Source organism: Polypterus senegalus, chromosome 4 (genome assembly GCF_016835505.1).
Source record: "Polypterus senegalus isolate Bchr_013 chromosome 4, ASM1683550v1, whole genome shotgun sequence".
Classification (NCBI taxonomy): domain Eukaryota; kingdom Metazoa; phylum Chordata; class Cladistia; order Polypteriformes; family Polypteridae; genus Polypterus; species Polypterus senegalus.
This window is the reverse complement of record NC_053157.1, coordinates 236,664,462-236,690,204: the sequence shown is the minus strand read 5'-3', so window position 1 is coordinate 236,690,204 and position 25,743 is coordinate 236,664,462. Positions and strand designations below refer to the sequence as shown.

At 42.9% G+C, this 25,743-nt stretch overlaps 1 protein-coding gene across 1 annotated transcript in view; it reads right to left on the bottom strand.

Annotated features, from left to right (window-relative positions):
* Positions 1 to 25,743, bottom strand: part of LOC120528913 (zinc finger protein 665-like) — a 49,733-nt gene that overhangs the window by 10,078 nt on the left and 13,912 nt on the right. Inside the window, exons 4-6 of the mRNA XM_039752989.1 lie at positions 24,626 to 24,809; positions 24,458 to 24,543; positions 6,755 to 7,242 (exon numbers count right to left, since the gene is read on the bottom strand). Coding sequence (XP_039608923.1) covers positions 6,755 to 7,242; positions 24,458 to 24,543; positions 24,626 to 24,809 — 758 coding nt within the window. The remainder of the gene's footprint in view (positions 1 to 6,754; positions 7,243 to 24,457; positions 24,544 to 24,625; positions 24,810 to 25,743) is intronic.

Here is a 25,743-nt window from a genome sequence, read left to right as displayed (position 1 = left end):
TATGGCGCTCACTTAATCAAAGCACTTTACAAAGTGAGTGATGAGCCACTTCAACCACCACTAATGTGCAGCATCCATCTGAAGGATGTGATGGCAGCCATTTTGGCACCAGTAACACTCACCCCCTAGGGGTGAAGTGGTGTGAGAGACAGCAGATGATTAGGGGGCCACAACGACCAGAAAATGGTGGGCAATGTAGCCTGGACATTGAGATACACCTGAATCTTTACAAAGGATGGCCAAGGACCTTTTATGACCACAGAGAGTCGGGCTTTGGTTTTATGTCTCATCCAACGGATGGCGCCATTTTTACACCACTGTGTCCCCATCACTCCAGTGGGGGCACTGGGATCCACATTCAGAGCCCCTGGTCGCCTCACCAACACCTCTTCCAGCAGTAACCCAAGCTTTTCCTAGATCAGGGGTCTCAAACTACTCCAGTCCTGGAGGGGCCACACTGGCTGCAGGTTTTCATTCTAACCCTTTTCTTAATGAGTGACCTGTTTTTGCTGCTAATTTACTTCTTTTGAATTCATTTTAATGGACTCGCTCTTGAAGAATATGACCCCTCAATTGTTTCTTTATCCTTAATTAGCGGTCAAACCATAACGAGATATAAAATGAATCAAAACAACTGGTGTCCATCATACAATATCTCAAAGATGAAGGTCGCAGGAATGCTGATCTGCTCAGGTCCCCAAATATTTTAACTTAGAAAAGAGACAATCCGCAATTTTGGAGATGCCTGCTCAGGACCCCAAAACATTTCAGCAGTGCTCTTAGAAAAGGGGAAATCAACAGCTTTGGAAATGTATGTCATTGTCAATGAGAGCAGCAACAAGCCATGGAATTCAAGAACGGGTTGATTTAACAATTCATTTTAATTGACCTGCCCTTGAAGACTCAGACCCCTTAATTGTTTCTTTTTCCTTAATTAGTACGGAGTACAAAATGAGCCAAAACAGCTTAACAGCGCCCTTAGAAAAGAGAAAATCAGCCATTTGGGTTAGGTTTTTTGGTTTAGGGTTAGGAAGAGCAGCAACAAGCCATGGAGTTCAAGAATGGGTTTAATTAACAATTCATTTTAATTGACTTGCTCTTGAAGACTCAGACCCCTTTACTGTTTCTTTTTCCTTAAATAGCAGCCAAAGAATCACGAGATACAAAACATTAGCAGCAAACTGTGACCATCATACAATATCTGAAAATAAAGAAAGATGAGGGTCTCAGGAATGTCGATCTGCTCAGGTCCCCTAAACATTTTATCATAGTTCTTAGAAAAGAGAAAATCCACAATTCTGGACGTGTCTGCTATTACACAATGAGAACAGCGACAAGCCATGGAATTAAAGAACGGGTGTAATGAACGACAAGACTCGACGCCTAATGAAGCAACTGGTTGGAGTTTGAGGCCCCGACTTCGTTGATCTTCTGTCGGCTCCATCACTTCATGTTTCATTTCTGTTTGGGTGCCATTTAAGGAAAAGAAATGAAGCAATTCAGAGGAACGATCAGGGGAACAAATCTTAAAAAAAAAAAAACAATTCAATTAAAATGAATGGAAATGGAGTTAATTAGCAGTAAACACTAGTCACCAATTAAGAAAAGGGTTAGAATGAAAACCTGCAGCCATAGGAGTGAAGTTGCGGAGCCCCTGCTCTTAAGAGTTTTGAGTATCCATACAGAACAGAATGAGGTTTTTCACGGACCACCTACACTGTTCTATGGGCTGGCTGCTGACCAGACATTAACTCTTAAGCCACTAGTTGGAGTTTAAGGCCCTGACTTCGTTGATCTTCTGTCAGCTCCCTCACTTCATGTTTCATTTCTGTTTGGGTGCCATTTATGGAAAAGAAATGAAGCAATTCAGAAGAACGATCAGGGGAACAAATCTTAAAACAAAACAAAACAAAAAAAACCAATTCAATTAAAATGAATGGAAATGGAGTTAATTAACAGCAAAAACAGGTCACTGATTAAGAAAAGGGTTAGAATGAAAATCTGCAGCCACAGGAGCCGAGTTGCAGACCCCCTGCTCTTAAGAAGTTTTGAGTATCCATACACAACAAGATGAGGTTTTTCACGGACCACCCACACTGTTCTATGGACTGGCTGCTGACCAGACATTAACTCTTAAACAACTGGTTTGGAGTTTGAGGTCCTGACTTGGGTGGTCTTCTGTCGGCTCACTCACTTCACACTTCACTTCTGTTTGGGTGCCATTTAAGCAAAAGAAATGAAGCAATTCAGAGGAACGATGAAAAAATTCAGGGGAGCAAATCTTAAAACACAAGGAAAAAAGAGTTTATTAGCAGCAAAAACTGGTCACTAATTAAGAAAAGAGTTAGAATGAAAACCTGCAGCCACTGCGGCCGGTCTTCCAGGACCGGAGTACTTTGTGACCACTGCAGATGGTCCCCCATCTAAGTACCGGCTGGGGCCGAACATGCTAAGCTTCAGGTGGATGACCATCTGAAGTGTGCTAGTGCTATGGCTGCTGGCCAAACTCAATTTGTATTTTAAATAAATAGATAATGCACTGGAAAAGGAGGTTGAGAAGATGGATGGATGGATAGTATGAATGACAGCTGGGGCTCTTACCTGGCTGGGATGCCTCCATGATAGAAGGAAGACATTACCTTTCCCCGTAACAGTACAGAGCAGCTATCAACACCGGGTTGCAGTGGCACCACAGACTTGGAGCTTGGAAACTCAGCCCTGTTGGGGGTCTGTGGACACCGCTGGGGGCACTTGGGGAACTGCAGAGGCTTTCTCTTTTTGACTGGTGTGGCCAGACTTTGATTGTGGGACACCTAGAGGACAACAGGGTTGCTCTATAAAAGGGGTCATGCCTCACTCCATTCGAGGGGCCCGAGTTGGGCGGATGAGGTCAAAGCTTGAAGGAGGAGTGAAGACGAGCCAGAGAGAAGGCAAAGAAAGTGCTTTGTTGGTTTGCTGCGTTTGGTACTGGGTGGTGCTGGTGCTGCTGCTGTGGGGAGCGAGGGAGAAGCGTTTACCCCACGTGTATTGTGTTTAAACTTGTGCCTGTGGTCTGATGCATCAGGTGTTTGGGGAGCTGTGTGCCCCCTGGTGGTCCTAATAGATAAGAAAGATTCTTGCACTGGAGTGGAACAGTGGTTGGCACAGCTGGTTCCAGTGTTTTGGGGCCAAATGATATGCCCAGCAGTTGTCCATGCTGAATGTGTGTGTGTATTGGTAGATGGGCATTAGGGTTAGGGTTAGGGTCATTGCTGTTGTTGAACAGGTGGATAGTCGGTTGTTCCTGAACAGGATCGGTTGACTTGGAGCTTTTGACAGATTTCCACCCGTGACACATCCATGAGCACAATCTGACAACGTTTACTGCAACGTCTGTCCTTGTGTATGCCCGGCTATGGACAAGAAGAGTTAAAGAATAGTGAAAGTGTGCCAAATTATTTGAACTAGCAAAAGGCAGAAGGCGAATGATTTAGAGTTCTGTACACTTAACTGTGCTTTGTGTCACATTTGAGGAAATACAGCGGGGGGATAAAAGCATTGACCGCGTCAACGTTTTTCACAGTCAATCTATTTCTAACGGGGATATTGATATGAAATGTTTACCCAATGTCAGTAACATCCCAAGTAATCCACACATACAAAGAAATCAATATAATTAAGTGATGTGTGATAAAGTGGAATGACACGGGGACTAAGAATTGAACACGTGAAGAAAAGGAGGTGCAGAAAGGCCTGGAAAGCCAAGAAATCAGCTGACGTCTGTCAATCCTGAAAGCACCTGTCAGAGCCAATGGATCTCAGCTGCTTTAGTCCTAATTGATGGCTTCTCATTCCCAAGAGTCTCATGATTGGTAAAAGCACAGAGCTCTCTCAAGACCTTCACAAACACACTGATGGCATCGGTGACAGACTGACTTCCGAACCTCTGAATGTCCCGGTGAGCACCACCGGAGGTGTAATCCGCAAGAGGAGAGAACATCAGGTCACCATAAACCGGCCATGACCAGCTGCTCCTCACAAGAGTCAAAAGAAGAATCAGAAGAGCCGAGGACCACTCGGCGAGCTCTTCAGAAAGACCTGGAATGAGCAGGTCCAGTAAGTGATGCACTCCACCACCATGGCTTCTACGCACACTCACCACGATGAAGAAAAAGCTTGCTGAAGCTCATTTAAAACATTTGGAAAAGCCAATGGTCAGAGGAAACCATAATGGAAGTCTTTGGATGTCATTGGAGGAGAAATGGCGCTCCACATCAACACCCCAAAAAAACACCACAACAAGTGTGAAGTCTGGAAATGGGAACATCATGGCGTGTGTGGGGCTGGCAGACTTCATAGAATTGAAGGAAGGATGAATGGAGAAATGTAGCGGGACATTTTGGATAAGAATCTGCTGCCATCTACCAGGAAATGAGTGGGGACATTTCAGCAAGAGGGGGAGCCCAAACACACAGCCAAGAAAAAACTCTCAGTTGGGTTCATAGAAATCAAGAAGCTGCTAGAATGGCCCAGTCAGTCAGTCACCAGACTTGAATCCAATTGGAAAGAACTGAAGATCAGATTTCATAGAAGAGGCCACCAGAACCTTCCAGATTTGAAGAAAGTTTGGGCCCAAAATCCCACCTGAGCAATGGATGAGACTCGTTTCTCCACACAGGAGGCATCTTGAAGCTCTCATCACCAACAAAGGCTTTCCTACTAAGAAACAAATTTCAGTCAGCGTGTTCAATACTCAGTCCACTTTATTACACATCACTTATTGGTTTTGTTTTCTTTGTATGTGTGGATTACTTGGGTTGTTACTGACATCTGGGGAAAAATTCACATCAACAGCCCTTTTAGAAATAAACACTGAACACTTCAGTCAATGTATTTTCCCCGCTGTACATATATACTGTACAGCGCATCCTCACAGCGCATCACTTTCTCCACATTTTGATATGTCACAGCCTTATTCCAAAATGGATTAAATTCATTTTTGTCCTCAGAATTCTACACACAACACCCCATAATGACAACGTGAAAAAAGTTTACTTGAGATTTTTGCAAATTTATTAAAAATAAAACCATTGAGAAAGCACATGTCCATAAGTATTAACAGCCTTTGCCATGAAGCTCCAAATTGAACTCAGGTCCATCCTGTTTCCCCTGATCATCCTTGAGATGTTTCTGCAGCTTCATTGGAGTCCACCTGTGGTAAATTCAGCTGACTGGACATGATTTGGAAAGGCACACACCTGTCTATAGAAGGTCCCACAGTTGACAGTTCATGTCAGAGCACAAACCAAGCATGAAGTCAAAGGAATTGTCTGTAGACCTCTGACAGGATTGTCTCGAGGCACAAATCTGGGGAAGGTTACAGAAAAATGTCTGCTGCTTTGAAGGTCCCAATGAGCACAGTGGCCTCCATCATCCATAAGTGGAAGAAGTTCGAAACCACCAGGACTCTTCCTAGAGCTGGCCGGCCATCTAAACTGAGCGATCGGGGGAGAAGCGCATTAGTCAGGGAGGTGACCAAGAACCCGATGGTCACTGTGTCAGAGCTCCAGAGGTCCTCTGTGGAGAGAGGAGAACCTTCCAGAAGGACGACCATCACTGCAGCAATCCACCAATCAGGTCTGTATGGTAGAGTGGCCAGACGGAAGCCACTCCTTAGTAAAAGGCACATGGCAGCCCACCTGGAGTTTGCCAAAAGGCACCTGAAGGACTCTCAGACCACGAGAAACAAAATTCTCTGGTCTGATGAGACAAAGATTGAACTCTTTGGTGTGAATGCCAGGCGTCACATTTGGAGGAAACCAGGCACCGCTCATCAGCAGACCAATACCATCTCTACAGTGAAGCATGGTGGTGGCAGCATCATGCTGTGGGGATGGAACTGGGTGACTAGTCAGGATAAAGGGAAAGATGACTGCAGCAACGTACAGAGACATCCTGGATGAAAACCTGCTCCAGAGCGCTCTTGACCTCAGACTGGGGCGACGGTTCATCTTTCAGCAGGACAACGACCCTAAGCACACAGCCAAGATATCAAAGGAGTGGCTTCAGGACAACTCTGTGAATGTCCTTGAGTGGCCCAGACTTGAATCTGATTGAACATCTCTGGAGAGATCTTAAAATGGCTGTGCACCGACGCTTCCCATCCAACCTGATGGAGCTTGAGAGGTGCTGCAAAGAGGAATGGGCGAAACTGGCCAAGGATAGGTGTGCCAAGCTTGTGGCATCACATTCAAAAAGACTTGAGGCTGGAATTGCTGCCAAAGGGGCATCGACAAAGTATTGAGCAAAGGCTGTGAATACTTATGGACATGGGATTTCTCAGTGTTTTTATTTGTAATAAATTTGTAAAAACCTCAAGCAAACTTTTTTCACGTTGTCATTATGGGGTGTTGTGTGTAGAATTCTGAGGAAAAAATTAATTGAATCCATTTTGGAATAAGGCTGTAACATAACAAAATGTGGAAAAAGTGATGTGCTGTTAATTCTTTCCAGATGCACTGTAAACCATTTCCTTAAACAAATATTACCCTACAATGATCCACTGCTAACACCACAGCTTTACGTAAGGAGAGGCGCATGTTGGACGTGGTTTGCATTCACCCACACACCTTCAGTTCACCAGTTATTGTTACTCTCTATTCACTCGACCAGGTGCTCTCTACTCGAATTCAATCAAACGTGTGTCAAACGGCCACAAGGAGACGTCAATGCCCTCTCTTTAACTTTCTTGTACTTTTTTAATCCCATTACTTACTTATTCCAACACTCCCAGCTGACTGCTGCTCTTCTGATTCTTCACTCCCGTTCCCTTCGCTGCTTTTTGCTTCCAACTCAGATAACTCTGTTTTCAATTCCACGGAGCTCTGATGGTTAGCTGGTTGTCCCGTATCGGTGAACCAGGGCTGCAGACTGGAACGAGACTCTTCAAAAACACTTCGCCCCGTTTTATGGTTGTGCGGGTCAAGGCTCACGGGGGCATCTTTCGAATCCTCAACTTTAATTTCCACAATCTCCCCCTTGATCTCCAACCCGTTCACAAGGGAAACTCTTTCTTCGCAGTCCTCCAGCTTCACATGCACCTCCTCTGGTGCACCCCACTCACACTCCTCTTCTTTAATGTGGGCCAGTCGTTGATCCATGATGGGGGAGAGGCTATGTGCCATGTGAAACTCTTCCCTCGAGTGTCTGCTCTTCTCTGCTAAGGTTTCCTTCTTACATGGACTGCCCTGACCTGGAGACCATTAGACATCTCACTGAAGGGCTGCGAACAGGAAAAAAAACAAAAAAAAAACAAAAAAAAACAAGAAATAAACCATCAAGAATAGCTAGAGTACAGTTCTTTTTACAAACACAGAAAACCACCAGATGAGTTTTATACGAGAAATGTTAAATGCTGGGGACCCCTCCATGTTAGCACAAGAAGCTCTCAGCAGATTTGGATTGAAAAGCTACTTTTTCGGAAGTTGTGTGCATCTTTTTGCTCTCGGCTATTAAGTCCACCTATTTGTACTTTGTCAAATGCCTTCCTTTCTTTAGTTCTGACTTCCTGCTAAAAAAGTGTAAATTGCTGTCCTTATTATGATTATTATAATTATGATTGTCTTAATTAATGGCAATTAAAATTGAGCAGAGCACAGCAGACACCCGGACAAACACCACTGAATCGTGAAAGGTTGCAACGACTTTAGCGTCAGAGCCACAAATTAGCAAATAACTGAGCAATGAAACGACTAGAACACCTGGAAAAGTTGAGTGAGAATTAAGATCAAAATATTTTTAACAATAATAATAATAATAATAAAAACATTCCCATGTAACTGCTTACTATATTAATTAAGCAAACTGTTATTTACCAGATTCTGTGTTTTGGGAACAATGTAGAGAAAAGCCAAGAAAAATGACACCTTTTACTGGCTAACTAACAAGATTACAATATGAAGCTTTCGAGTCAACTCAGGCCCCTTCTGGAGTTTCCTGTGTATAAATACACTCTAGGACAAGAAACAACATTGGTAAATCTTTAAATGAGAAATCTCTTCTGTATGTATATCTATATATATATATATATATATCTATATATATATATATCTATATATATATATATATATCTATATATATATATATATATATATATATATATATATATATATATATCTATATATATATATATATATATATATATATATATATATATATCTATATATATATATATATATATATATATATATATATATAAAAGAATTAAAGGAACACTTTTAATCAGAGTATAGCATAAAGTCAATGAAACTTATGGGATATTAATCTGGTCAGTTAAGTAGCAGAGGGGGTTGTTAATCAGTTTCACCTGCTGTGGTGTTAATGAAATTAACAACAGATGCACTAGAGGGGCAACAATGAGATGACACCCTAAACAGGAATGAAGGGTTTAACAGGTGGAGGCCACTGACATTTTTCCCTCCTCATCTTTTCTGACTGTTTCTTCACTAGTTTTGCATTTGGCTACAGTCAGTGTCACTACTGGTAGCATGAGGTGATACCTGGACCCTACAGAGGTTGCACAGGTAGTCCAACTTCTCCAGGATGGCACATCAATACGTGTCATTGCCAGAAGGTTTGCTGTGTCTCCCTGCACAGTCTCAAGGGCATGGAGGAGATTCTAGGAGACAAGCAGTTACTCTAGGAGAGGTGGAGAGGGCCATAGAAGGTCCATAACCCATCAGCAGGACGAGTATCTGCTCCTTTGGGCAAGGAGGAACAGGATGAGCACTGCCAGAGCCCTACAAAATGACCTCCAGCAGGCCACTGGTGTGAATGTCTCTGAGAAATCAATCAGAAACAGACTTCATGAGGGTGGCCTGTGGCCTGATGTCCTCTAGTTAGCCCTGTGCTCACTAACTGGCACCATGGACCTCAATCGTCATTTGCCATAGAATACCAGAATTGGCAGGTCCACCACTGGCACCCTGTGCTTTTCACAGTTAAGAGAAGGATCACCCTGAGCACATGTGACAGACGTGAAAGGATCTGGAGAAGCCGTGGAGAACGTTATGCTGCCTGTAACATCATTCAGCAAGAGCAGTTTGGTGGTGGGTCAGTGATGGTCTGGGGTGTCATATCCATGGAGGGATGCACAGACTGCTACAGGCTAAACAACAGCACCTTGACTGCCATTAGGTATCGGGATGAAATCCTTGGACCCATTGTCAGACCCTGTGCTGGTACAATGGGTCTTGGGTTCCTCCTGGTGCACGACAATTCCTGGCCTCATGTGGTGAGAGTATGCAGGCAGTTCCTGGAGGATGAAGGAATTGATACCATTGACTGGCCACCACACTCACCTGACTTAAATCCAACAGAACACCTCTGGGACATTATGTTTCGGTCCATAAGACACCACCAGGTTACACCTCAGACTGTCCAGTAGCTCAATGATGCCCTGGTCCAGATCTGGGAGGAGATCCCCCACAATACCATCTGTCATCTCATTAGAAGCATGCACCGATGTTGTCAGGCATGAATACAAGAACACAGGGGCCATACAAAGTGCTGCGGACAATTTGGAGTTGCTGCAATTAAATTTGGGCAAAATGGACTAGCCTGCCACATCATTTTTTCACCCTGTTATTTGGGGCGTCTTTGAATTCAGGGCTCTGTAGGTTGATCATTTTCATTTCCATCAAACGATGTGGCATCCTTTCGTTCCTAACACATTACCCAGTCTATATCACTATAGATATCCAGGAGGATTTCTTTCTCCCATTGAGATCTGATGTGTTTTCAAAGTGTTCCTTTAATTTTTTGAGCAGTTTATATATATAGATATATATATATATAGAGATATATATATATATATATATATATATATATATATATATATATATATATATATATATATATATATATAGATAGATAGATATAGATATAGATATATATATATATATATATATATATATATATATATATATATATATATATATATATATATATATATATATACACACACATACACACATACATACATACACACAGTCATGGCCAAAATTATTGGCACACCTGAAATTTTCCCTGAAAATTGTTGCAATTACAAATGTTTTGGTATCCACACGTTTAATTCCTTCATGTGCTTTGGAACAACACAAAAAAAAAAAACAGAAAGAAAGCCAAATCTGACATAATTTCACACAAAACTCAAAAACTGGGCTAGACAAAATTATTGGCACCCTCAACTTAATATTTGGTTGCACGCCCATTGGAAAAAATACCTGAAATCAAGCTCTTCCTATAACCATCACCAAGCTTGTTCCACCTCTCAACTGGAATTTCCAACAACTCTTCCTTTGAAAACTGCTCAAGGTCTCTCGGATTTGAAGGGCGCCTTCTACCAACAGCAATTTTGAGATCTCTCCATAAGGAGGATTTAGATCCGGACTCATTGCTGGCCACCAGAACTCTCCAGTGCTTTGTTTTCCACCAGAGGTATGTTTGGGGTCGTAGTTCTGCTGGAACAGCCATGACCTCTGACGCAGACCCAGCTTTCTGACACTGGGAACTACATTGCGCCCCAATATCTTTTGTTAGTCTTCAGATTTCATGATGCCTTGCACACACACAGTCAAGGCATCGAGTGCCAGAGGCAGCAAAACATCCCCAAAACATCTTAGACCCTCCACCATGTTTGACTGTAGGTACTGCGTTGTTCTTTTCTTCGTAGGCCTCATTGCGTTTTTTGTAAACCGTAGAATGATGAGCTTTACCATAAAGCTCTACCTTAGTCTCATCTGTCCACAAGGCGTTCGCCCAGAAGGATTTTGGCTTCCTCAAGTACATTTTGTCAAAGTCCAGTCTGGCTTTGTTATGTTTCTGTGTCAGCAGTGGGGTCCTCCTGGCTCTCCTGCCATAGCGTTTCATTTTGTTCAGATGTCGACTGATAGTTCGAGCTGACACTGTGGCACCCTGAGTCTGCAGAACAGCTTGAATATGTTTTGAAGTTGATTGAAGCTGTTTAGCCACCATTTGGACGCTCCTTCGTTGCAGTCTTTTATCAATTTTCCTCTTCCATCCACGTCGAGGGAGATTAGCTACAGTGCTACATGTGTTGTGAACTTCTTGATTATGTTGCTTGGGACAGAGGAACATGTAGATCTCTGGAGATGGACTTGAAGCCTTGAATTGTTGAGATTTCTCCACAATTTTTGTTCTCAAGTCCTCAGACAATTCTTTGCTCTTCTTTCTGTTCTCCATGCTTAGTGTGGCACACAACAGAAAGGTTGAGTCAGCTTGTCTCCATTTTAACTGCTTCAGGTGGGATTGCTATATTACCTGTGCCAAGAAACAGGTGCTGGCGAGTTCAAATGAGCTTCATGTTCTTGAAATAAAAATGATTTACACACAATTTGGGAAAGGTGCCAATAATTTTGTCCAGCCAATTTTTGGAGTTCTGTGTGACACGATGTCAGATTTGGATTTTTTATCTCTGTGTTTTTGTGTTGTTCCAATGCACATAAAGGAAATAAACGTGTGGATACCAAAACAATTGGAATTGCAACAATCTTCTGGGAGAAATGGTGCATTTTCTGGGAAAATTCCAGGGGTGCAGATAATTTTGACCATGACCGTACATACATGTGTGTGTGTATATATATATATATATATATATATATGTGTGTGTGTGTGTGTATGTATTTGTATCTGGTTCGGAGCTTACAGCAGTTTGTACAATCCCAAGCAGCACATGCGTGAGGCATCTTTATCCTTTACTTCATTCCACAGCAGTGACACTCGCAATATGGCGGACCCGCTGACGTATCGTGTCGACTAGGCAATGCAGTGAATGCGGCGGAGTGTGTACGCCTGATGAGCCCAGAATTAGGGCGAAACACGAGTCCCCTACTCTTGCATTATTTGACAGTAAAACTTTGCAACCTATATAGGTCTATGGTCCTCCCTGCTCACGCTCAACCACTAGATGGCGCAAGCCTGCACGTTTAAAATTCCCTCTTCTCACTACGAAAGCTGCGCAACAACAACGCCGTGCTAATGACACCGATGAAGAGACACGACATCGAAAGGAAGCAACAACGTGCAAGCGAAACGCCTCAGCAGCGGAGGGCAAGGCTTCAAGTTTTCACTGAAAGCTTTGCATACAGTATCTGGAGAGATTTTCTCGAGATAAAGATTAACAGCACTCAATGTCAGCGATATGACTAAGATATGTTATCGGCAGGGTCTTCTGAATGCCGAAGGGGCAGCAAAGCTCTAGTGGGTCCACGTCCTCTGCCCAGGGTCATTTTTAAGAGTCAGCTGACGCCACAAAGTTCACAAATATAGTAAAACTGACTGCCAGAGAGCCTACGGGTTGTTTTTTATATCCCAAAAATCACGCGCAGATAGTCTTTCTGCCGATTTTATCTTTAACATGAGGTACTTTTCCATCTTGGTTATCGAGCATATCAAAAATAAGAGAGCATCGAACAGGACTTGTGCAGACAGTTACGACTTTCCTTCTCACTCCCCTCCTCTCTTTCTTCCTTTTTACCTTCCCCTCTCCTCATTCGCCGCCCACACGCTTGCTTTCCCGTCTTCCCGACATTCCTGTCCCGTCCTGCTACTCTGTCGTCTCCCACCCGATATTTCGTCCCCGATTCGATGCTCTCTCTTACTCACCTTTCATCTGTAAAATGAACTCAACCGTCTGTTGTGTCAGTCGGCGCAGCCCGCCAGCGGAATTAAACAAAGAAAAAACAAAACGAGTCATCAACGAGCGCCAAAGAAGGAAAGTTGTTAGGACAAAAAAGTGATCTGAATCGGGTCAACGCTGCCATCTACTGGACGGAGGGAGATTCCGTTTTCTCTCTATTCTTTAAACTCTCTTCTTTCGTATAAACCAGGTGTAGCGACCCCGGCTAAATGGTGGTCAACTCTCAGACTGCTGGTTTATGAATGTTTATTGCCGTTTTCGTGACCTTGTTTCATAAACACACCATAAGAGCTATAAAGGCAAAGTACAAATTAAAAACTATGTAAATAACATAAACATCCGTAACTTTTGTTTTACATATAACACAGAGAAATGAATACTTTGTTCACTTTTCAGCGAGTTTGTTATCCCCATATGTCGCCATTTTCTTTTCCTATACCCGGCAAAAACTGCACAATTAATCATGTGAATCGAAAACACTCAATAACTTATCAAAATAAAAGTCACTCAAACACTGTGATTCAAGCCCTGCTGAAGTATCTATCATATGTCCTTTATACCAGGGTTATCCAACACGTCGCTCGCGAGCTAACGGGAAAGTTAATGAATCCTACATAAATTTAAAAACTTGATTAGTCAAATTACTGTGGTGGGCTGGCACCCTGCCCAGTGTTTGTTTCCTGCCTTGTGCCCTGTGTTGGCTGGGATTGGCTCCAGCAGACCCCCATGACCGTGTAGTTAGGATATAGCGGGTTGGATAATGGATGGCTGGATTAGTCAAATTAGGGGAAGGCGGTCTTTTTCAAAAAATCATATCAGGATCCTTTTAACACAAAATCACGATCCACAATCTGAATTGCAATCTCTCTTTTCAATGTGGCATACAACTTAAGAGAATATCCGGACTCAAACTCATCAAGACCTAAGTAACACTTTATTTTAAATGTCAAACAAAGTTGAATTCAATTGTTCTCTCGTTCCCTAGCTAAGCGGAGTTAAAGTACACGCCACGAAGCTGCAGCGTGAGTGAGGAGGGCGTCGCTGCGTCTCACTCGGATTCACGCTAATAAATCGGTTTGCTAGCACACTTTGATACATAGCAAAATGAGAGAAGTCACAAAATCAACCGGAACGTAAAAGCAAATTATAGAAAACAAAAGAAAAAAACCCGATCTGAATCCGTTAAGTAGTTCCCACGTGAAAAGCAACAGACAGATAGACATTGGATTTTATATATTACTAGCAAAATACCCGCGCTTTGCAGCGGTGAAGTACTACCTTAAAATTTTTCTTAAGAAGAAAAGTAAACCTTTTTATTTATTTATTTATTTATTTTTTATTAATTGTATTACAATCCATACATAGCAATCAAGTTTTTACAGAAAAAAGAATTATGTTAAGAACAGATCGATCCCCACCCCTGAGAGAGAGAGCAAGCCAAACGGTGTAAGATTTAAGGCTTGTAAACATACCTAAGTTAATAAATTCTCTGTGCTTTATAAACTCATTTCAAAATATTACTGATTAGATCCTGCCATGTTTTGAAAAAAGTCTGTACAGATCCTCTAACTGAGTATTTGATTTTTTCCAATTTCAAATAGTATAACACATCAGTTGGGCGGCACGGTGGTGCAGTGGGTAGCGCTGCTGCCTCGCAGTTAGGAGACCCGGGTTCGCTTCCCGGGTCCTCCCTGCGGAGTTTGCATGTTCTCCCCGTGTCTGCGTGGGTTTCCTCTGGGCGCTCCGGTTTCCTCCCACAATCCAAGGACATGCAGGTTAGGTGGATTGGTGATTCTAAATTGGCCCTCGTGTGTGCTTGGTTTGTGGGTGTGTTTGTGTGTGTCCTGCGGTGGGTTGGCACCCTACCCAGGATTGGTCCCTGCCTTGTGCCCTGTGTTGGCTGGGATTGGCTCCAGCTTACCCCCGTGACCCTATTCGGATTCAGCGGGTTAGAAAATGGATGGATAACACATCAGTTTCCTGAAGTAAACCTTTTAAACTGAGGGAAAATCTACCAATAATTATTTGTTAAGGATCTCTTTGTAATATGACCAAGCTGTGCGCTGAGCTTACTCTTGAGCATGCAACGTACAGTCGGCCATGTGAACAGTAATCTTGTCTCAAATCTCACAGCTTGGGTTGCTGCTGTCATAATCGGTTTGAGTTTCATGGTTTGTTTCAATTACGACAGTATTTGTAGGACTTGTGTTGAAGAGACATTTGGCATCTGTCAAGCATTGTAAGTATACAACCGGTTTCATTGATAACTTCACATCCAGCTTTTGAGAGTTGAAACATTCATAAACATCAAAGTGTCCACTACTGAAATCGTCACCTGTGAATCTAAGATGTTTAAGAGGCATTGGCGGTTGTCCAAAGGTGTAAAATATTTGGCCATTTCAGTACACTTGAAAGCGACAACCGAACAATTCAGCGGCAGCCATCAACTCACATGCAGATCCATAGGTGAAGGGCTTAAGCATTTCACTCTTCTAGTGCTCCTGTGTAGTCTAATTATCTCCTGTACCGTCATCAGTCCACACCTTGAACCTGTCCCAGTCAGTCAATACATAAGACACAATGAATATCAAGAGTGAGCCTGATATGGCCGTGCAATATGTAACACAGAGAATGGAAAAGGTAGGTGCCATCTCCGGGCATGGAAACCACTCGGTAAGTGACAGTCCTTTGATCGATGGTGATCACCTCGATAGACGTGTTAATGGGGATACGGTTGGAATGATAAAGGAAATGGGTACCTGAACAATGTAAAGTAAGTCTAAAATACCTACACAATAACTATAATTGTAATAAACAAACAATAAAACAGCGGAGAAGCAGTGGATTAAACAAATTAGGGCTGTAGTTATCAGTAGCGAGACGTGAATCCCGTGGCGAAGCAAGGAAGGGAATGTAGAGACCGGAGCGACGGACAGTCTTATATAGGCAGGCAGCTGGCCAACAACGTGGGAGGCGTTGAGATGGGGGACCCAACGCCGCCTCACATGGTGACCGAGCTGCAGGCTATGGACGTATATATGTACGTAAGTAGGATTCAGTTAGCGTTGGTAACCCGTGTACCAAATTTCGTGAAGATGGGCCCATAAGTAACAAAGACCGTTGAAAAGTTCAATATGGCGGCTGACAGTGGCGTCATACCACCGAAATAAGTACCAAATTTCTGCCTTCTACCTACACGGGAAGTTGGAGAATTAGTGACGTTGGAAAGTTCAATATGGCGGCTGAAAGTGGCATCATACCATTGAAATAAGTACGTAAATCGGTTTTGGTTAGCGCAGGGAAGCCGCCTACCAAATTTCATGAAGATGGGGCCATAAATAAGAAAGTTCAACATGGAGGACGTTGTCGACCGTTATGACCGTTACGTGTAGAATTTCCAAATGAAACCTGCTTAACTTTTGTAAGTAAGCTGTAAGGAATGGGCCTGCGAAATGTCAGCCTTCTACTTACACGGGAAGTTGGAGAATTAGTGATGAGTCAGTCAGTCAGTGAGGGCTTTGCCTTTTATTAGTATAGAGGAGCTGAAATACCCAGTGTTGCCTGGGAGGAAAATAAAGTATTTTTTTATTAAATTGTTTGAGAAAAACATAACTAAAAAAAAAACAACTTTAAAAATAAAAATAAATTAACAAACAATAAGACTTACTATTGTGCTTCTTTTTACGGTCTTATATTTATGTTTTCATCCAGCTGATGCTCAGAACTGGCCAACTTGATTTAATTTCAAAAGAAACAGGCAGGGGTGCGGTGCTGCTTAAATATAAAGAATGCTGCCAGTCGCCTGCTACATATTAACTGTGTAAGGCCATGCACGGGATCCTAGAAAGTATTGAAATCGTCAGAACTACTCTGGGCATCTCTCTTGTATGAGGATTTGTGTTGCCGACGTGCTTGCTTCGTTTGTGCATTAGCAGCTAAGCCACTGTCTTTCTTAGGAGGTTTCCTTTTGCCGGTGTGCTGGCCTCGCTTGTGTATCCTCGGAGCAGGAGCCCTCACCCCGACTCTACATCTCACTTCCGGGCCGAACAGACACATACACTTTCACGCGTAGAACTCTATTTAATTTTAAAAGCAACAGGGTGCTCAAACATAAAGAATGCTGGCAGTCAACTCCAGTTCGTCCTCTGGTGGTCATTCTGAGTGGGCGGTGGGTTAGGGTTGATTTAACCCTACAGTATTTTTAGTTGACCTTTGAGAAACATGTGCACCAAGTTTCATGAAAATCGCTCCAGCCGTTCGGGCATGATGCTGGAACATACATACATAGACATACATAGACATATATATATACACATATATATACATATATATATATACAAACCGGGTTCCAAAAAAGTTGGGACACTATACAAATCGTGAATAAAAACTGAATGCAATGATGTGGAGGTGCCAACTTCTAATATTTTATTCAGAATAGAACATAAATCACGGAACAAAAGTTTAAACTGAGAAAATGTATCATTTTAAGGGAAAAATATGTTCATTCAGAATTTCATGGTGTCAACAAATCCCAAAAGGTTGGGACAAGGCCATTTTCACCACTGTGTGGCATCTCCCCTTCTTCTTACAACACTCAACAGACGTCTGGGGACCGAGGAGACCAGTTTCTCAAGTTTAGAAATAGGAATGCTCTCCCATTCTTGTCTAATACAGGCCTCTAACTGTTCAATCGTCTTGGGCCTTCTTTGTCGCACCTTCCTCTTTATGATGCGCCAAATGTTCTCTATAGGTGAAAGATCTGGACTGCAGACTGGCCATTTCAGTACCCGGATCCTTCTCCTACGCAGCCATGATGTTGTGATTGATGCAGAATGTGGTCTGGCATTATCTTGTTGAAAAATGCAGGGTCTTCCCTGAAAGAGATGACGTCTGGATGGGAGCATATGTTGTTCTAGAACCTGAATATATTTTTCTGCATTGATGGTGCCTTTCCAGACATGCAAGCTGCCCATGCCACACGCACTCATGCAACCCCATACCATCAGAGATGCAGGCTTCTGAACTGAGCGTTGATAACAACTTGGGTTGTCCTTGTCCTCTTTGGTCCGGATGACATGGCGTCCCAGATTTCCAAAAGAACTTGAATCGTGACTCGTCTGACCACAGAACAGTCTTCCATTTTGCCACACTCCATTTTAAATGATCCCTGGCCCAGTGACAACGCCTGAGCTTGTGGATCTTGCTTAGAAATGGCTTCTTCTTTGCACTGTAGAGTTTCAGCTGGCAACGGCGGATGGCACGTGGATTGTGTTCACTGACAATGGTTTCTGGAAGTATTCCTGAGCCCATTCTGTGATTTCCTTTACAGTAGCATTCCTGTTTGTGGTGCAGTGCCGTTTAAGGGCCCGGAGATCACGGGCATCCAGTATGGTTTTACGGCCTTGACCCTTACGCACAGAGATTGTTCCAGATTCTCTGAATCTTCGGATGATGTTATGCACAGTTGATGATGATAGATGCAAAGTCTTTGCAATTTTCGCTGGGTAACACCTTTCTGATATTGCTCCACTATCTTTCTGCGCAACATTGTGGGAATTGGTGATCCTCTACCCATCTTGGCTTCTGAGAGACACTGCCACTCTGAGAAGCTCTTTTATACCCAATCATGTTGCCAATTGACCTAATTAGTGTTTATTGGTCTTCCAGCTCTTCGTTATGCTCAAATTTACTTTTTCCAGCCTCTTATTGCTACTTGTCCCAACTTTTTTGGGAAATTTTGAATCAACATATTTTTCCTTTAAAATGATACATTTACTCGGATTAAACGTTTGATCTGTCATCTACGTTCTATTACAAATAAAATATTGACATTTGCCATCTCCACATCATTGCATTCAGTTTTTATTCACAATTTGTTTAGTGTCCCAACGTTTTTGGAATTCGGTTTGTACAAACACACACACACATATATATATATATATATATATATATATATATATATATATATATATATATATATATATATATATATATATATATATATGTATATATATATATATATATATATATGTATATGTATATATATATATGTATATATATATGTGTACTGTATATATATACACACACTGCTCACAAAAATTAAAGAAACACTTTTTTATTGGGCCTGGCATGAAATCAATTAAACCTGTCTGATAATTTTCTGGTTGGTTAAGCAGCTGAGGTCATTGTTAATCACTTTCAGCTGTATTGGTGTTCATGGACTTAACGACAGGTGCACTAAAGTGGCAACAATTAGAAAACCCTCAAAACAGGACTGGTTTTACATGTGGAGGTCATTTCAAGTTTCTCCCTCTTGATCTTTTTGGCTGGTTTTCCACTCGTGCTAGTTTTGGCTTGAGTAATCATCTCTACTGGCAGTATGAGGCGATTCCTTAACCCTACAGAAGTTGCACAGGTTGTCCAACTTCTCCAGGATGGCACATCCACACATGCTGCAGCAAGAAGGTTTAATGTGTCTCCCAGCACAATCTCCAGAACATGGAGGAGATTTCAGGAGACTGGCTGTTATTCTTGGAGAGCTGGAAGGTCCTCAACCCATCAGCAGGACCGATACCTGCTCCTTTGTGCAAGGCGGAACAGGCTGAGCACTGCTCGTGCCCTACAGAATGACCTCCAGAGGGCCACTGGTGTGAATGTCTCTACCCAAACAATCAGGAACAGACTTCATGAAGATGGCCTGAGGGCCCGACGTCCTGTAGTGGGCCCTGTGCTCACTGCCCAGCACCGTGGAGCTCGACTGGCATTTGCTCAAGAACACCAGAATTGGCAAGTCCGCCACTGGCGCCCTGTACTTTTTACAGACGAGAGCAGGTTCACCCTGAGCAGCTGTGATAGACGTGAAAGAGTCTGGAGAAGACAAGGAGAACGATATGCTGCCTGCAACGTCGTTCAACATGACAGGTTTGGTGGTGGGTCAGTGATGGTCTGGGGAGGCATATCCATGGAGGGACGCACAGACATCTACTGCGTAGGAAATGGTGCTCTGACTGCCATAAGGTATCGAGATGAAATCCTTGAACCCATTGTCAGACCCTACGCTGGTGCAGTAGGTCCTGGTTTCCTCCTAATGCACGACAATGCCCGGCCTCATGTGGCAAGAGTATGCAGGCAGTACCTGGAGGATGAAGGAATTGAAACAATTGAATGGCCTTCACGATCCCCTGACTTAAACCCAATAGAACATCTGTGGGACATTATGTTTCGGTCCATTAGGCGCCGCCAGGTTGCTCCTCAGACTGTACAACAGCTCAGGGATGCCCTCATACAGATCTGGGAGGAAATGCCACAAGACACCATCCGTCGTCTCATTAGGAGCATGCCCGACGTTGTCAAGCATGCATACAAGCTCGTGGGGCCACACAAGATACTGAAAAGCATTTTGAGTAGCAGAAATTAATTTTTGAAAAATGGACTAGCCTGCCACATCTTCATTTCACTCTGATTTTAGGGTGTCTACACAATTGAGCCCTCTGTAGGCAGAAAACTTTTATTTCCATTAAAAGACTTGGCATCCTTTTGTTCCTAAGACATTGCCCTGTCGTTATTTGTATAGATATCCAACTTCATATTGAGATCTGATGTATCTAATGTGTTTCTTTAAAGTGTTCCTTTAATTTTTGTGAGCAGTATATATATATATATATATATATATATATATATATATATATATATATATATATATATATATATATATATATATATATATATATATATATAAATATAAATAATAATGTGCAGTTAAAGTCTCAACAGCATTTCTGGAGCTTAGTGGAGCCAGATAACTAGAAGAATTTTCACCAAGCAGCTCTGAAAATGTCTGATTTCATGACATTCATGTCAGACTCACAGACATTTGGAGACCCAAACAAAGCAAAGTTCACAACAAGACTGACAGACAAACATTGAAATGACTCCATAAGAGTGAACCTCAGTGGCTCCACTCCACCAGACACCTGCCTCTCTTGTTGGCTCCATACAGTGCCAGTCATCACACATGCGACTGGACACGTGAATAAAGTGACACAGTGACATGGGACACAGTGACAAATGAAGAAGTCAAATCTGTGGTTTGGAATTGCATTGTTTTGTTCTGACAGCATTCATGTTTTAATTCAGTAGTGTGAGATACATTAGAAAATGCATACAGACATACAAAATGTATCTGAACTAAATATTTTTTCTGATGTTTTAATGCAAAATGTGAGTTGTGGACACCAACGCTTTGTAAATGTTCAGGCAAAACAAGCTTATTCAGTTTGTTTGGGTTGAAATAAGCAATGACAATAAAAGTAGCTCTCAGGGGAATTAAGGTTGGAGACCCCTGGTATATTAATCCAAATCATTCTTTGCGACCTGGAAAGCACTGGCATACCAGCCTTACAGCTGATGCTGGCCGGATTGGCTCTGTGGTCCTGAATTAGATTAAGCCGGCCTGACTTATTATGTCGAATGTAATAAGTAACTGCAACCTGTGTTAGGAGACGAGTTGCGGGTCCCCCACAGCCCTTATGTGGAGTAGGTAGGATTGGTGAAGGCTGACTGGGCCTCTTGATGAACCTCAAAGTAATGTTTCAATGCATCTGTCAGTTTTCCAAGTTAGCAGTGCTCCAGACAGGGGTCTTTGTTGAGAGCTGCTGATTGTTCAGGACAAACCCAAGCCATAGAGAGACTATAATGTCATCGCTTATCTGCTGAGACTTTAATGGCCAAACCACATAAAGAGCATGGAACAGGCACATGGCACAGCTACACAAGCCACAAAAACAACATTATGAGCAATAAATATTAGGGATTATCAACGGGTGTATGAAACATCATTTGTGAGAAAAATTCATGGAATAACAATAACTAAAGGAGAGTTTAGAAACTGTTAACATATTGCAACATTTTTAATTAGAGTTAGTTACTCCATTGTTTATTGATATTTGCCCTTCGGTTTGTTGTCTGGCACCTTGCCTGGGGTTTGTTTCCTGCCTTGCGCCCTGTGTTTCCTGGGATTGGCTCCAGCAGACCCCCGTGACCCTGTAGTTAGGATATAGCAGGCTGGATAATAGATGAATGGATGGATGGATGGACTATATAATAAATAGATAGATATGAAAGGCACTAGATAGATAGATAGATAGATAGATAGATAGATAGATAGATAGATAGATAGATAGATAGATAGATAGATAGATAGAGCACTATATACAGTGCATCCATAAAGAATTCGCAGCACATCACTTTCTCCACATTTTCTTTTGTCACAGCCTTATTCCAAAATGGATTAAATTCATTTTTTTTCCTCAGAATTCTACACACAACACCCCATAATGACAACGTGAAAAAAGTTTACTTGAGGTTTTTGCAAATTTATTAAAAATAAAAAAAACTGAGAAATCCCATGTACATAAGTATTCACAGCCTTTGCCATGAAGCTCCAAATTGAGCTCAGGTCCATCCTGTTTCCCCTGATCATCCTTGAGATGTTTCTGCAGCTTCATTGGAGTCCACCTGTGGTAAATTCAGTTGATGTGACATGATTTGGAAAGGCACACACCTGTCTATAGAAGGTCCCACAGTTGACAGTTCACGTCAGAGCACAAACCAAGCATGAAGTCAAAGGAATTGTCTGTAGACCTCTAAGACAGGATTGTCTCGAGGCACAAATCTGGGGAAGGTTACAGAAACATTTCTGTTGCTTTGAAGGTCCCAATGAACACAGTGGCCTCCATCATCCATAAGTGGAAGAAGTTCAAAACCACTAGGACTCTTCCTAGAGCTGGCCGGCCATCTAATCTGAGCAATCGGGGGAGAAGGGCATTAGTCAGGGAGGTGACCAAGAACCCGATGGTCACTCTGTCAGAGCTCCAGAGGTCCTCTGTGGAGAGAGGAGAACCTTCCAGAAGGACAACCATCTCTGCAGCAATCCACCAATCAGGCCTGTATGGTAGAGTGGCCAGACGGCAGCCACTCCTTAGTAAAAGGCACATGGCAGCCCGCCTGGAGTTTGCCAAAAGGCACCTGAAGGACTCTCAGACCATGAGAAACAAAATTCTCTGGTCTGATGAGACAAAGATTGAACTCTTTGGTGTGAATGCCAGGCGTCATGTTTGGAGGAAACCAGGCACCGCTCATCACCAGGCCAATACCATCCCTACAGTGAAGCATGGTGGTGGCAGCATCATGCTGTGGGGATGGAACTGGGAGACTAGTCAGGATAAAGGGAAAGATGACTGCAGCAATGTACAGAGACATCCTGGATGAAAACCTGCTCCAGAGTGCTCTTGACCTCAGACTGGGGCGACAGTTCATCTTTCAGCAGGACAACGACCCTAAGCACACAGCCAAGATATCAAAGGAGTGGCTTCAGGACAACTCTGAGAATGTCCTTGAGTGGCCCAGACTTGAATCCGATTGAACATCTCTGGAGAGATCTTAAAATGGCTGTGCACCGACGCTTCTCATCCAACCTGATGGAGCTTGAGAGGTGCTGCAAAGAGGAATGGGCCAAACTGGCCAAGGATAGGTGTGCCAAGCTTGTGGCATCACATTCTGAAAGACTTGAGGCTGGAATTGCTGCCAAAGGTGCATCGACAAAGTATTGAGCAAAGGCTGTGAATACTTATGGACATGGGATTTCTCAGTTTTTTATTTTTAATAAATTTACAAAACCTCAAGTAAACTTTTTCACGTTGTCATTATGGGGTGTTGTGTGTAGAATTCTGAGGAAAAAAATGAATTGAATCCATTTTGGAATAAGGCTGTGACATAACAAAATGTGGAAAAAGTGATGAGCTGTGAATACTTTCTGGATGCACTGTAGATAGATAAAGTGAAAGGCACTATATAATTGATATATAGATAGAACTACATTTAAAGGCACTATATAATAGAGAGAGAGAGAGAGAGACTAATAAATTACATAATAACATCATAATTAGTTGCGGTACAAAATGACAAACCCCATACAATTATTAAAAAAAAAAAAAAAAAAAAAAATGCTCGATTTTACAGCCATCGTAAGAGGGTCTCCTCAGACTCGGGTCTAATCATCAAATAACAGATCTTACTGGCAGGAAGAGGCAGATCCAGGTTGGTGGCAGCGGATGTGACATCAGTGGTGATCTAGCCATCAATCTTCCAATCTTTAGAGGGTGATAGAGAAGAGACCTCAGAACACACAGCACCAGTCCCTGGAGTAGCTGGATGTTACCTTCACCAGAGCCCTTTGAGTGTCCATTATAGGGAAAACAATTTCCACAGGACAAGCCCAGCTATAGAAATGTGTGTCGTCTACAAGGTGAAAGGACAGGTGGGCTCAATATTCAGGAATCACAACAGGCTATCCTCTTCCAAAAGAACCGGATCCATTTCCGTTTTTCATATCGTTCCAGTTGACCCACAGAGGTTGCCATCACCTTGATATTTTATACAGTACTGCAGACCCCCAGACATCAGGAGAGGGGGTTCTGTGTGAATGCAATTTTCAGATTATAGCTCTGCCTTTAGCACAATAAGACCTTCGAAGCTCATCACCAAGCAGAATGACCTGCGTCTTGAGCACTTTATTGTGCAGCTGAATCTTTACCTCTCTAACAGGCAGACCCCAGGTGGTCCGAGTGGGTGGCCACACCTCATCATCCTGGGTGCTGGGCACCCTCCACACATAAAACTGCACGGCTGCACACAACTAACATCAGAGTCAATGTTACTGATGACACAGCTGTGATATCTAACAACAATGAGCAGGTTTACCTGGATGGAGTGCAGAGCCCGTCACACTGGTGACAGGACAACAGTCTACTTCTGAACATCAGCAAGACAAAGGAGCCGATGGACACCTTTGAGAGAAAAGAGCAGAAGCACAACCAGCCCCTCAGCATTAACAGCACTCAGGTGGAGAGGGTGTGCAGACTCAGATACCTTGGTGTCCATGTCACGGAGGTCCGAGCCTGGTCCAATCACACGAACACCTTGGTAAAGAAGGCACAGCTTCGTCTCCGCCACCTCAGACATCTCAAGGACCTCTGGCTGCCTTCCCAGAAATGAAAGGACCTGAAGTATCACTGTCAGGTTTGGGATCGGCACACAGCAGGACCACAAGGCTCTGTGGAGAGGGGAGCACACTCTGAGTGTGCACTCCCAACCTTCTAAAACTGGACAAAGAACATTATCTGTGACCCCAGCTATCTCACCAACTACTCTGTGCTGCGGTCAGGTGAACGCTATGGCTGCCAAAAGTCCAGTCAGTGAGACTGAGGAGGAACTTCTGTCCACAGTCCATTTGCATCTTACCTAGAAATAAATGATGCCCTATTGTTAACTCTCTTACAATAAGTTATTTACATTATTACTTATTTAGCTATTATTGCTATCACATATTTATAATACTGTTAATGACTTTTGATATTTATAAAGTCAAGTGATATTACTGCTGTCCTTATCAGTCATTGCAGGTGAGCAGCTAAGTGTTTCACTACAAATTGTACTGCATGGTGTAGGTTGCCATGAAGAAAGAATAGTCATCCTATCCGGGATAAAAGATGGATTCTTGCCTGGACAGGAGGCCATAATGGATGGACTGGGTGAACGGGTATACTGGGAGCAGATCCTTCCCCCACATGACATTGTTCCTCAAGGCTGAACCTGACGAGGACACTCGTAGTGTGGTATGGGAATTGGAGTCTGGAATTTGCAGACCTTTTGGAGTTTTTGGGTACCACCAGAGGAGGACCGCCCTGATTTCCACACAACCCAGAAGTGCTCCGGACAACAGGGGAAGTTGGGTTCAAAAGAGAGTCATACGCTCATGTATTGGAGTCAGAGGTGGCAGGCAGTGGGCAATACTTCTACAGGAGGTAGAAGGAAATAAGTTATCATTGTGCATGGTGGCTGGTGTTTGTAAAATAAATCAAACCTTTTACTTAAACCCAGAATTGTGCTTGGGCAGTACTGTGGCTGTAGTTTTGGACTCAGTGGCTCCCCCTACTGGTTAGAATGTATAATTTGTATGTGATGTGATGTCCAGGGTGCCACTTCAC